Source organism: Prosopis cineraria, unplaced genomic scaffold (assembly GCF_029017545.1).
Source record: "Prosopis cineraria cultivar Desert tree isolate PC_DT_omini unplaced genomic scaffold, ASM2901754v1 PC8, whole genome shotgun sequence".
NCBI classification, from domain to species: Eukaryota; Viridiplantae; Streptophyta; class Magnoliopsida; order Fabales; family Fabaceae; genus Prosopis; species Prosopis cineraria.
This window is the reverse complement of record NW_026555339.1, coordinates 1066693-1081637: the sequence shown is the minus strand read 5'-3', so window position 1 is coordinate 1081637 and position 14945 is coordinate 1066693. Positions and strand designations below refer to the sequence as shown.

The 14945-nt window shown below is 34.6% G+C and overlaps 1 protein-coding gene across 1 annotated transcript; it reads left to right on the top strand.

Moving 5' to 3' along the window:
• The first annotated feature begins 6809 nt into the window (after positions 1-6809).
• On the top strand, positions 6810-8465 carry LOC129318846 (zinc finger CCCH domain-containing protein 20-like). Its single transcript, XM_054963818.1, has one exon. The coding sequence runs from the start codon at positions 7085-7087 to the stop codon at positions 8156-8158; it is 1074 nt and encodes a 357-aa protein (XP_054819793.1). The 5' UTR covers positions 6810-7084; the 3' UTR covers positions 8159-8465.
• Positions 8466-14945: the final 6480 nt, after the last annotated feature.

Genomic DNA, 14945 nt, shown 5'->3' with positions numbered 1-14945 from the left:
AAGATATATCATAATTTATAAATAAAATTAAATAAATTTTTTAAAATGTGATTTATAAATCAAAACGAAAAAAGTAAGTAGTTTCTTATTGAAGAATTAACAAAGAGGGGAATCAAAGCGACCTCAGCAACTTATCGCTGGCAAATTGAAGAGTTTGAATTAATATTATTAAATGAACTTGCCGAAAGGAAAGAAGGCTAGAAGGGTGAGTCGCAGAAGTTGAAGTGACAGGAACAGTAGCAAGCAGTGCCTATTGGATTCGGAAGAAATTATTGAAAAATACTATTGATATTTTCCGTTCGACGAGAGCCAACAGGTCTCGGTCTCGTGAATTTAACATCGACTAATCAAACCTTTTATTTTAACTATAAAATAATCGAACGGAATTTATCGGTGCGGAAATATGACACGTGGCAAGCGCATTAATATTAACATGAAACGCATTTATTAAAAATCATATTTTTAAAAAAGATTAAATTGTGAGAGAGGCCACGTGCTGCTACTAACGTGAATTCTATTACCAAAACAAAAATATTGTCAGCTGATCAGTCCACTCTATGGGGCGACATGCGTCTTTTTATTAATAATCCGTGGATGTCAATCGGCACTACTAATTTAGAAAATTAATCCATCGCATGGCTGCAGGGTCGATAATTTGCATGCAAATTGACTGCCCTCAGTAACAGTAGCTGCCTTTTCTCAGCGATTGCAACTATCTACTGCTTTTTTTTTTAACAACAGGGTATCTACCTGTTTTTGATTAAGAGCTGTAAGTGTAAACCGGCCATCATCTTTTTTCTTTTTTCTTCTCATTAGATCCATTGTTCTAAGAAAAAAATTGATATCATATTATATTACACATTATTTTAAACTTCTAAAATAACCTTTAATGTTTTTTTTTTGTTTTACCTTTACAATAATATTCTGCTACTCATCCTATGCTTATAGGGATATTAAAATAAGCAAAGATAAATTTGATAAATTCTGTTATATTTTTATGTACTTATTATATTTTTTTAATCTGTAAATAATAATTTAAAACAGCAAATATAATGAAGCTGAGGGCGCATATCATGGTATTATAATATAATACTCTAACAGGAAGTATATTCTCATCCGGTGGAGTATATCATTGTTGAAAAAATGAGTTCTCCAGCATTACGTATGGTTTTCAGGACATTTCTAATTATTGGAAACTTATTGCTATTCTGCCCGTTATTAACCCCGTTAGAGTTAAGATTGGCCGAATAAATTATGGATCAAAAGTAAATTGATGATACATGTTGTTGGTTTGGATTTTGGGGAATGGGAACGTCGTGCCCATCCGAGGTATGGCAGAGGAGCGCGTTTTCAAAAATGTGAATTGGATTAGACAATCATGCGGATTCCCTGAGTCTTTTATCACGATTTCCCTGAACTGCCAAGTGAGAACAAGATATTACGTGCTCGTTAAGTGGCGTATATACCTTGATTGTATTACTGATGTGTTAATGCAACGGGTGCTTCACGCGCACCAAATTTAAACATATCGCATGTGTACGGATCTGACGTGGTATAGCAAATCAATGTCAACCCACAAAGAACTAAAGTGAAAGGAATTAGATACGGGTGAGAGTTGTTTTGATCTCAATTAAGTTATCCAATCAAAGATGTAAGTTTTTATTAAATTAAAAGATGCAGATAAAATAAAGTCAAGTAATAAATTTGAGGTAAGGTTAGCAATTAAATAGTGCCCAAAGAATTCTAATCACCTTCCATAGTTTGTAATTCAATTTCTTTTAATTATCACGTTTCAATTTAACTTTTAAAACAAGGCTCTAATTTAGATTATATATCTGTCAATTGCGAAATTCGTGATCTAATTATATTGTGATGTTTTAAGCAAGTACTAATCTAATTATAAACGAGTTTTAAAATATTACACAGGCCTCTTGAGTATACATCTATTTTAAGTGAAACTAGATTAATTTCAATCATAGGTTGCATAATAAACAATTTAATTAAGATGTCCTTTCGCCAAATGCCAATTCCATTAATCCATGCAAATACTAGAGTTGACTATCAAAAAGCACAAGAATAAAATAAAACATACTATAGATTAAAGCACCTATCAAAATCAATCACTGAAAAAAAAAAAAATCTACCTATAAAGTATTACGGGTTCACATAAATTCTAAGAATAAAAGAATATTAGCCAGGTATGGCTCTAAATATGCATAAAAGTGCACAAACAACATAAAGAAACAAAAGCATAGAGTAGAAGAAAAACAAAATCTAGAAAAATTTCCTCAACAAGCTCCACATGAAATCTTTAATCTAACCTTCAAGTCCCTAGTTGTTACTCCAAAATTGCATTCTAACCTTTAGATATAAACATGGATGATTTTAAAAGTTTATTGGGGCTTTTTTTATAACTTTTTGACGCTCATCTTGCCTTTAATTTTTGTCTTATTTTACTTGATTTCGATTTGGTAAGATTTTGTTTAATTTTGCATTTAAATTTTAAATAACATGCTGCCTTGTGTCCCTCTCATGTCTGCGTGAGATCAAATCTCATAGGTGGCATGTTAGCGACCACCTCCATGCAGGGGTAAACATGGTGGCTTAATATATTGGTGCGCGGTGGAATTTTCTTCATGCAATATCCACAAGCGGCTGTGCTTCCAGCGATGCCTTTTCTTCCATCTTTAATACATGCATGAGCGAAGAGACTCGCTTCTTTGCTTGTTCACAAGCAACCAACTCTTTTTAGGCTCTTTTTCTTGGAATTTGACATGGTATTTCAAATTTTTGGCCTTTTACATGTTATTTTCTCTTCTTTTTCCTAAAAATGCCCAAAAATCACCAAGCGATATATTTTATCCAAATTTCTATCAGGTACATTAATTGGCAAATAAAAGAACGTAAATTATACATTAAGCAAAGGAGATGAAGTAGTATAGGAATCAAAGCTTGCGTAGATGAAGTAATCCACACTAAACAAAGGAGATTGACCGTGGCAATTATTATTCGATGAGGTTTCAGTGATTTGACAAGATTGAGTGTAGGGAAAATGACAAATAGGTTTTAAAAAAAATTAATTAAGTTTAAGTTAAATTTACAACATTAAATTTTAAAAATTTATAAGTCCATCTCTCAATTTCACAATAATGTTATAATAAATTTATAATTTATTTTTTAAATTTTAATATGGTTGAAAAATAAAGAAATTATTTTTCCTACTTAAATTTAGAGTATAAGCTATAAATTTTTCACAATAAAATTATAAAATTAAAATATTAAATTATAAATTCTTAAAATTTAATACTTTAAATTTAACTTCAATTAATCGGTTCTTTCGATATTTCACTGTATTTCTCTGTGGCTTGCTTGTTTCACTCGATTTTTAGCTATACTTATCATTTGGATTCAATTGAGTTTGAAATTACAATGACCGTGGTAGAATATAATTCTCACAAAGCGTTATACTACTTCGGCACTGTATAGATAATATAATTATAAGTATTTCACCAAAATTAGGGAGAGAAGGTTAATTTATTGATACCGCTGATAAATACTTTTTTAATTAACACCTATTAAATGCGTACAAGTTAATAGTAAATCAATCTCCCTTTCACACACAAACTTTTACCTCGTTCATAGAAAATTGCAACAATGATTAATAATTCATCTCTCATACAATAATTAAAAAATAATCAATTTATTATGAAAGGTAATCTATGCATATGCAGGACTAGAGGGAATTAGGGCTGCACAAAGGACTGGACGGCACCGGACTTCACCCTAATTTAACAGGACCGGACTTGGTCCATAGGACTGGGAGACTGGTCCTGTCAGTCCAGTACTCACTTAGCTTTTTTTCCTTCTTTTTATTCTATGAGAGGCAATAATCCATTCCAACATAATAAACTCAATTAAGATAGTAAAAATACTTATAATAATAATAAATCCATAATAATTTCTAACAATAAGAAAAAAAATATTTTTGTTATAGTCTAAATTATTTAAATTTATAAACTTTAATAAAAACAGTACTCAAAAAATTCAACAACACTATATTACAATAACAATTTAGAAACAAACTTAATAAATCTTTATGCAATCATGTCCTTAGCATCAATTACACTTTAAACATTTGTCAAAAATAAATTAATTATAATTATAATAAAAAAAATTAATAGGACTGGACTGGACCAAGTGGTCCGGATGCCTGGTCTCTTGTCCAGTCCAACCCGAAAAAATAGTCTGGTCTTTTTAGTCCTTTTGGTCCTGAAGGACCAGTGACTATACAGACCGAACAAGACTGAGACCATCTCGAGTTGGACTAGACCAGACAGGACTGGGAGACTTTTGCACAGCCCTAGAGAGAATCATGGTTGTCCATAAACATTAAACTTAGTAACAAAGTGTAGAAGCACCGACGATGATACTGTAGCAGCAGTGAGGAGAAGTGCTAGCACCTGGTGCTCATGGTTCCTCAGTGACAAGTTTGAGTTTCATTAAGGGTGACCCGGGTTAAAAGGAAGGAGGAACAGGGAAAGGCAGACCACTACTGGAAATGAAGACTGCGAGTCTGAACCGGTGAATTGAGAGTCTGGATGTGTAGAACTGTAGAAGGCGACTTTCGAGTAATCAGTCTTCTCTGAAACTTTCCCCCAGTCCCTGAGCCCCTGCAGGCTCCGCGCTACACTTGGACGCGACTGCCCGTGGGCCCCGCCATCATTCCCCATAAATACATGCCACGTTGTCGCACTGTTTTACACTATTGGCTCATGGTGGAGACTGTCAGTGAATTGATGTTGGCTGGTCCTGTGATCTGCATCTCTGCAGAAATATGATCTGATACTCCGGGAATACAAAACTCTACATGGCATGGTTGAAGACTTGAAGTGTTGAACTCCGACGCGCATAAACAGGGATGGCAGTATTCTTTCTTCACTGGAAGTCGAACTGTCACTTCCATGATTCCGCATAATACTTTTTATGCTCCCAATTTTATTTATAAATTTTTTTTTATAAATCTCATTAATATTAATATAATAAAAATATAATGAATACGAATTCATAAAATTTTAAACATATTTTTCGTAAGATAAATAAGTTATGTATTATTATTTTACATCTCTCTTGTTTTCTTAGAGATAATTTAAATATTTTATTTAAAACCAAACATTATCATTAATCTAGTGATTTATAGATTGGGAAAAGAGGGAGTACGCCCAAGCTTTCACGTTGGGAATGGGAAATGACACTCGTTTGATTTCTGTCCGGGCATGTGACCCGTAAATGGAGGACCAGCAAGAATGGTCCCCCGCAACAACCGGCCTCAAAATTTGAATCCCCAACCCATCAGCGCTGCTATAATCCTCACCGAAACAGGATAAGGTGGGAGCATTAGACCCGGCCCAATTGTAGACTCCGTGATCCAACCAAACATCATACGGTTTGGAAGTTTGATTTGGATCCATCCCTGCGCGTTGCCTCTTCGAAAACCCCAGACAACCCCACCTCATGCGTTCGCATTCTGCGCTTAGTGGTCAAATTTTAGCCTTTTATTTTATTTTAAATTAATTTTAAAATATTTTAATATTGTATATGTTAGTATAAAAATTATAAAAAAAATTGATGTTAAATTTGGACTATTTAAAGTACATATAGACATTCAATTTATAAAAATTATAAACTATTTTAATATTAAATTGAGTTATTCAGATTATGTTTGAATTATTTAAAGTACATCTGGTAATCTAATTATAAAAATTATAAAAAAATATAATATTAAATTGAATTGTTGAAATTAAATCCATATTGACTGGATTGATAATAAAAATTGATTAAAATTTTTTATATCGTTTAAAATTTTTTATTTTCATAAATAAAATTTAACATAAAAATTTTAAATTTAAATGATCTAAATTTCATCAGAGATAATGAATACTCTGGTGCTCATTTCTGAACATATTAAATTTTTTAAATAAGTTCTATGTTAATAAATATAATGTTAAAAATTTAATTTAAATCATCGGAGTAGAGATAATTTCAGAGTGAGTGCGGACGCCATCTTCAGCTTGATTTGCTAACTATTATCCGATCATTATCGTTTGGTGGACTGCTCTGAAGTCTTACCTTTCTCCCACTCCCTTTCTATCCCTTACTTGTTCATCCATTCTTTGTTTCTTTTTTCTTTTTTTTTTTGGGGCCCAGCCGCGAACTTTACCATGCATTCTCACAATACATGCCCCACCCCCACCTTCACTTGTATTCCTTTTTTTAAGGAAAAAAAAATTGCATGAACATCTGTGAAACAGGATTTCTCCTGCGAGAGCCACGAGTATCGTTCAATTCAGTATTTGATCCATTTGAGATTCTTTGACGTTGACAATTGTGTTTATAAACTAGGACAACATATTCAACCAGTTAGTCTGCTTCCAATCATAACAACGATTCCATTTATAATATTAAAGGACTCGTCCAGATAGAACCTAAGCATGTGTGTGCGAAGAGAATAAGGCTTTTTTTTTTTATTCCAGTACTCGATATTTTGAAAAAATTGAGAGCGTTATAATTACCTGTCTAGCAATCCGAATTGTTGCCATGCGAAACCGTTATTATCAACAGTGTCCTCATGGCAAGGTCACGTTTTTATTGTTTTACGTTTTTACAAAATTATTTGTAAGATTCCTATTCAAAAAAAGAAATAAAAAAAAAAAAGCTGCATGATGGAACCTCAAATGACGAAGGGTTGGTCGGAATGGAGTGTAAGTAAAGATTTGAGTTCTAGACTGTTATAAAATAACGAGGAGAAGAAGAAGAATTCGCACAAGCACAATGCCCATGCATGCTGTCCCGGGTTCGGAGGCTGATACAACGACTGTCCGCGACACGTGGCTAGGATCGGAGCTCTAGATATTTTTATCTCACGACGCTGATCGCCCAACTGCACCAGCACTAATTATCTCAGCTACACATATACAGTATATTCGACCTCCAGAGTTCATATATATAGACACACACACCCCCAACGCTTCTCGTGCCATTTCCAATACCAGCGCACTCTACTTCTCCGAATTCAAAAACAACGATCATGATCCGAGAGCAGACACCCTTCCTGCTACCTGATCTTAAAGTTCCTCCCTGGCTATCCGATAATTCGCTGGTAGCCCCATCTCTTCCCACTTCATTCCCCGTCCCAATCAACACCGATGCCGGCGCCGTCGACTCCTCCGTCCTCCTCCATCACCACCCCCTTCTTTCCAATGATTCTACCCTCACAGAACTGCACTCGCTCGCTGAAGACTTCGGCATACCCTTCGATGCTTTCTCCACCGATCAGTTTCGCATGTTCGAGTTCAAGATCCGCAAGTGTCCACGTGGCGGTAGGTCACACGACTGGACCCGCTGTCCCTTTGCCCACCCCGGCGAGAAGGCTCGCCGCAGGGACCCTCGCAAATTCCAATACTCCGCCACTCCTTGCCCTGACTTCCGCCTTGCAAATTGCAAGAAAGGTGATTCCTGTGATTTCGCTCACGGAGTCTTCGAATGCTGGCTTCATCCTTCTCGCTATAGAACTCAACTCTGCAAAGATGCAACCAATTGTCGCCGTCGAGTCTGTTTCTTTGCCCACACTCCCGATCAATTGCGCATCCTCACTCGGGGCTTGGGCGAAGCATCGGCGCTGTCGCCGATTCGTCGCTCTCTGGATCCCTCCTCCAGCAGCACTTCGTTTATCTCGTCGCCACCTTCAGTCCCAGTTACCTTATCGCTACCTGACACCTCACCCTCGTCGCCGGGCAATTCCCAATATGGCGGTAAAACATCCAACGCGATGAGTGAAGTGGTAACTTCAATGCGTAATGTTCAACTTGATTCAAACGGGATGGTTTCTGGTTTTTGCTCTCCCCGTGGGTCAATTCTGCGACCTGGGTTTTTCAGCCTTCAGTCCACCCGAACGTGGGCAAGAGCTGATAAGTCCGGACCCGGTTCAGCGCACCTCTGGGCTAACAGTGCCGAAGACTACGCTCCCGTGGAGAGGGTGGAATCTGGAAGAGACCTCAGGGCCAAAATTTATGCCAAACTCAGCAATGAAAACTCATATGGGCGAAGCGACGCGCCTCTTCCGGTTCCTGATTTCGGATGGGTCTCCGAACTGGTGAAGTGAAGTTCAATCTTGGAAATACTTGTTAATTATTATATATGTGCCCTGAAATTTTTCTTCCATTCCCAACGAGCATTCGAAGTCGGCGACGATGGAGTTTTCTTGTCTGTGAATAGCTAAGTTTCAAGTATAATAAAATTCTCCCCGTACGTTGTCGAGATGGAAGAGGTTGTTGATATATATCTGTAATTTCATGATTGATATGTATATAGGATTGACCTCTAGCTCTGGATTTCTTAGTTGGCATTTCATTGCGCACCTTTATCGGTTGCACAGTTGCTCTTTATGTAATTTGCATTTTCTGTCTAAATTTATGTGATTTTCTCTCTGCTTTTACATGCAAATCAGTGCTACCCGCTAGTTATAAGTGTAACAAAAAGCCCAAGGGAAGAAGAAAGCCATTTTTGTTTTACCCGCGATCGAATGAGTGTTTGATTAATCGTTATCTGCTGAGGGAAAACTGAAAAGTGAGGCTTTGTCTTGGAGCTCTGATCTTAGCCTCGTTCGGGACTTCATGTGGATCCTTTTTTTTTTTTTTTAATGCTGTGAACGCCTTATCCATTTCTTTAAGTTAGGTTGTCCACTCGTTAGGATGTCGGGCCACTCTTCTCCTCCTCCCTCTTAAGCAAAATTATTACTGTATGAAGCATTGTTTGAGGTATATGTTAAAGCCCATGAAAATTATTTATTTAGGTACGTCAAAGTACGTAAACAACCATTGGCAATTCGTAAACCACAAATATTCTTTCCGTTTTCTTTGTACACGATGAAAAAGGAAGCAGAAACGCTGAGCAGAAATAACCGGAAAAGCATTTACCCGACCAAAAAAATAATAATGAAGTACGGGTGAATAACAATGGAAATGATTAAAGGTTGGTTTAAATAAATGGAGCTATCCGAAACGTGGCAGGTGAAGAGAAGGAGTAGGGGGTGATTATCTGGGAACTTGACTGATGAGTTGCCGCGTGGGGCGGGAGTGCATCGTCAAGATTCACAAGAGACAGAGATAGGAGGGGATAGTATCCTGGAGAGATCGGGCAAAGATGAAAGGGATAGCTTGTGGTGGAGGATGCAGCGACATCTTTGGTGGGGTCCTTTGAAAGAAAGCAAATGCCTAATATCATGGAATGCATGACAAAAGTAAAAGTAAAGTCAGGGCATTAATTGGTGGTAAGGATAAGTATCCTCTTAAAGAAAGCATGGGACAACTACAAGCCCGACACTTGTCCCCGGATTCACAGTTAACTGCAACTGCCTCGTGGACTCTGGCATTGCTGTGGGTCAAATTATTCAACGACTTTAAGGTTTGAATATTTTAATTCGTGTCCCCGATCTCATTTTCGAATATATAAATTATAGACTTTTGGAGAACCATGATATGAAGTGTGAATGCCGTTTCTGGCCGAAAAAATCTATGAATGCCTTGTTTAAAATTTACAAGGTAGAATTATTTTCATGATTCTTTTTTAATGAGCTTTTACCATGAAATTGAAGCATCCCATCGGGGATTACAAAGCAAATTGCACTATTAAATAATATAACTTATCGCAAGCCTTATAAGTATTGTAATAGGTAATAAAATGTATCTAGTTACAAAAAAATATAGATGTGGCATTCGCATGCAACCCAGTGGAGGGGGTCGCACTGTTGACAAATTTGCATGATTTTTACAAATATATGATGTTTACAAAATATATATCTAGAATTTAAAATTTCTATTTTTTTCAACTACTTAATTATAATAATTAAAGCGCAATGTTTATTTCTTTAATTTTTAATATCTGAATTATCAGGTGTAGTTTTTCTTTGTGCTGTGTTTTTTTTTTTTTGACTGTGATCTAAAGACGATAATAAAAATGAGAAATAAACATTTTAAAAGATAAATGAGCACTGTTTCTAAAATTATTTGGCTTCTCCTAAAATTTGTGGATATAAAAAATATAGATAAAACAATGATCTAGTTGATAATCTAAAGACACGTCTGGGATCACCCCCTCTCTACCAAAACGTGATAACGAAGACACAATAAATTCATTTATGCAACAGCACCCTGAGGCCGCCACGTGCTGGGGGACGCATCAAAATTAAGTCAGATGGCTTATTCGATCGCAAACGGGCAGTCCAGCCAAGTCCCTTCTTCTGGGCCATGTGAAGGAGGGGCCTTGAGCCCATGTTTCATCCATGCCTTTTCAATACGAATCGAGCCTTAAGGGTTCATAGAATGCATGGGTTCTTCACGGGAAATTGGGGCCACGGCCTGCAGTCAGAGGGAATGAAATGATGATCACTTGCATGGTCTTCAACAGGGCCAGGGGAGACGAGCCCAGCTGTCTTGTTTAAACTCATTTAAATAGCGGATCAGGCTTGTATTTTATAAAGCTAATAATATAGGTTGAGCTTACAAGCTCAACCCACTAACCCACAATGTGTGTTGGGTTGAGAAAAATAAGTTTATTTCTATGCGGGATAATTTTGGTCCACCTCATATAACCTAAGCTCGTAATGAGTTGGCCTACTTATTTAGAAAAAAAAAGACAAAAATTGCATGATCATTCTCTCCATGTTCAAACCATCATTATTCAAATTATTAAAATAATTTAAATTACATGCTTATTATCAATTGCTATTGTTACACATCATATTTGATTAGCTGAGATAGTCATAAATCCATAACCATTCAAATGCATCAATGTAGCATGCATCAAGCCAAAGACTTTTTCACAATTTAATTTGAGTAAAATATTTTAATTTGGCACAAGCAATACAACCACCTTTTTTTTAAGGTTATGTGGGGTTCAAACTCTTTATCATTATGCTTTCATTTGAAGTAGTGCCGCCCTGGGTACTATATGAATTATTTTCAGAGTCATTTAAAATGATCTATATATCAACCTTCAAATTCTATTCAACAGCTTTTGAATTATGAATTACTATGTTGTCAAGCTGTGGATAAATTCTAATTTTATTTTTCCTTATATTATCTTAGTCATTACATTTTACTTTAATCATTACATTTTACTTTAATGAATTTAGAATTTCTTAGCTAACGTAAAAAAAAAAATGTTAGCTTGCTAACTTTTACTCAAGTTAATATCAAATTTAATTTTACTTTCTATACCTCTACATGTTAATTATGTTTATATGTTTAATTGTGTAATGCTAGTAATTAATGATACATAAAACTTCAAACGTTATGCTGAATTTATAATTTTTAAAATTAAAACAATCTATATTTTTTTATTGACAGGTTAACCTGCCAACTCACTATAAGTTGGTAGAAATACAACCCGCACGAGATATAGGTTATATCAACCCATCCTACCAAGCCCACAATTTGCTGCGGGCTAGCTCATAGGTTGCGAGTTGACTCATATTACTAGCTCTATCATTTTATAATATTTATTTGGACTTAATCTAGCTAGACTAGTGGGCTTGAATAAATGAGATACCCTTTAGGGTTGTGGGCAAGCCTGCTTATATATATATAATTATTAATACTTAATAAATGAGAAGGTTGAAATTTCAAAAATAAAAAAGAAAACCTCATGGAAAAAAAAATCTTGATGCTCTTGTCATTGTAAAGACAATTCAAAGAATAAAGTACAATAAAATATCATTAATATCAAAGATGATAAGGTTGCTTAAGACGATAATGATAATAATGATGATGCTTCTAATATTTTGGTATTATTATTTTACTAATATTTATTTAGCTTTGTTTGGTTTGATTTTGTAAATAGGACCAATGATGTGATATTTAATATATTAATATTTAATTATTTTTTGTTTAATTTGTTTTATTTCTATACCTTTGTTTTAAAGAAAAAATAAAAAAATAAAAGGGCTCAAAAATTGCAGGGTTGCTTTGAACCTATAAACTCTAAGGTCGAGTATTGCAAATTAAAATCTTGGAGTGCCAATAGGCCTTTCAAGACCAGCTCTTTTAGGTGCAAGCCCATCAATGGCATTGCTTAGGATCATTTAAGATCGACCTGACATGTTTTTTCAATTATAGCCTTCAATAAGTTTCTAGTGTTCTATACAAAGCTTCATTTTTATCATCTTCTGAGTTTAATTTTTGCTTGATCAAGCAAGCAGATGTTGCTACCTTCTTATTATGCAAATGAATCTAGTCCATTAATTTGTTGAAATTTCAAGTCTTATAAGGGTAGCTTGCTAAGTGCATGTTATTTTTTTATTTGTTTCCAAGCTTTAGTTTCAAGTTTGTGAAACTTCCCTGTATTAAGTAGGAACTCTGACTTTCTTTGCCCCACTAATGAATTTCTCTAAAAATCAATCACAACTTACCATTTTAGTTCAAGCAAATGGTGTTTTAATGTTTAGCAAACATGTCAAAAATTGCATATCTCAGGTGGTGCAACAAGCGTTATTGTTTATAGCGGCTTAAATATATTAGGATGGACATTAAACAAGGAGGGTTCACAAAAGAGGAAGGCCCAGTCATTTATAACCGGCCTTTGTGCTTAGATGGGAAGCAAACAGATATTTCTCGCAATTGACATAGTAAGCTCTTGTTCTAAATTTTTGACATTGTGAATTTTATTTGCCATCTTAGATGGCTTGCCTTTGCTCTTAGGCTTCCTGAAAGAAGAGACAACGGCTCCAAGAGCTCCACTAACATCGAGTTAAAGACAAGATTAGTATAACAAATTCTAAATATTTGCCCTCACCACCTCTATAATTTTTAACCCACGTAAATCATTTGTTAAAATTTTTTTACAATTTCTAACCTTATTATACCTATTGATAAATTTTCCTTAAGTTCATAAGGATTATTTGCCCACCCTAAAAAGCATCATTAGTAAAAAGTATATGTTATCTTTTTTAAGATATCATGAATTCAACTAAGTTGCACGGGGTTAACATTTAAATTTCTAATCATTCATTTAAGCTACAAGATCTACTATCTCTTAGATTGATTGTAGAAGTCTTCCTTTAACCTAACCAGTCAATCTATACACATTATTTTTGTTAGTATTCACAATATTTTTTGTTGGATATAGTTGGCACTTAAGAGGAGGTGAATTGGGTAATATTAATTTTTTTTAGATTTATATACCCAAGCAAATGCAACTAAGAAAGATGGAAGTGAATAACAAAAGATTCATGAAAGAAAAGCTTTGACACAATAGATTCATCCTGGGTCAATGCAACAACTTGGTCTACATTCGGACATCAAAAAACACCCTTAGATTTTCTTTAACTATAATTATAAGCTTTAATCGGTGCTTGCAACTTCAATATAACTTTTAAGACTTGATTAGTTTTGTTTCAATAACAATACTTACTACAATTAATAAGTTATCACAACTTCCTTGAAAAATCTCTTTCTAATATTTTAACTTAGTTATGATGTAAAAATATCTTAAGAAATAACTCTCTACAAGGAGTAGATGAAATACAATGAAAGCTTAAGAATTAATGAGAGTTTTTTTCACAAATTTGTTAAAAGAGTTATTATAAGAATGAATGCAACATCTTTAACACACAGAAGAATGTTTTCAAAAATGTTTAGACTTATAATAGCTCACTGGATAGATCAAAATTTGCATTCTAAACTTAAATGGAGTCATATATATAGCTTGGTAAAGTTCAGATAATTGGAACAATGAAAATAACTGTTAGTGACATCTTAAGCGTGGAACCAAGATGATTCATGCATGAAATGGAGTATGGCTAGGTTTTAATATTGCACACATGACAATTCAGGCTTGGATATATGATGATTTATGCATGATTTATATAGAGTAAAGTTCAAACTATTTTTCATGACAAATTAAGCATGGATTCCTCTTCTTCTTACACATGAAATGGCTGGCAAAAAGCAAAGACATTCTAGATGACAAACCATGCTTAAAACCTCAAGCCCTTCAAGGGTGGATTGTCATAAGATGTTCTTACTCTTCAGTTATGTGATAAATCGTGCGTAAAGCCTTAGTGCATTCAAGTGTGAATTGAATGATAGAAACATTTAGCTTCTTCAGATGGCAAATCATGATTGAGTACATTACAAATCAAGCTTTAATTGGCTTGATTGGTTTTAGGCTTTTTTATATCAGACTCGAGTTCAAGTGATCATGTGACAAATCAAGCATAGAAATTTCCTTCCAAGCATGGATCATCACTCCCTCTAAATGCAATTTGATGCTACATGACAATTTAAGCATGGATTGGAGCACAAAAGCTTCACTAAGACATCTCACATATAAAGGTGGCAAATCAAGCATGAAAATTTTCATTTCAGGCGTGAATCATCACTCCTTAATGCAACCTAATACTATATGACAACTTAAGTGTGGATTAGCACATAAAAGCTTCACCAAGGCGTCTCACATGCATAGATGACAAATCAAGTGTGGATCATTTTTGATTCAGGCTTGAAACATCATGTGGTATGCCCAATATAACAAATCAAGCGTGAATCAATTCTAATTCGAGCTTAAAACGTAATGCAGTATAATGCTTAACTTTTATGGTCCAATTTAAGTGTGATTCACTTTACCTTCAAGCTTGAATCAAATAAGATAAGTCCTAATATGCACAAAAATGATCATCTAAAGCATGGATCATCTTGAATCAAGCTTGAAATGGAAAATAAACACAAGTGTACTCTAAATGAATGATGTTTAAGACTAAGAGACCTGTGAGCCTAAAGTTAATTTTAAAATAATGCATTCACATTAAATCAATGACATATGATTAAGTTCTCATAACTTTCACATTGAATCTAAAAGAAATAAATAATTAAACAAGCATAACTTATTCTTCT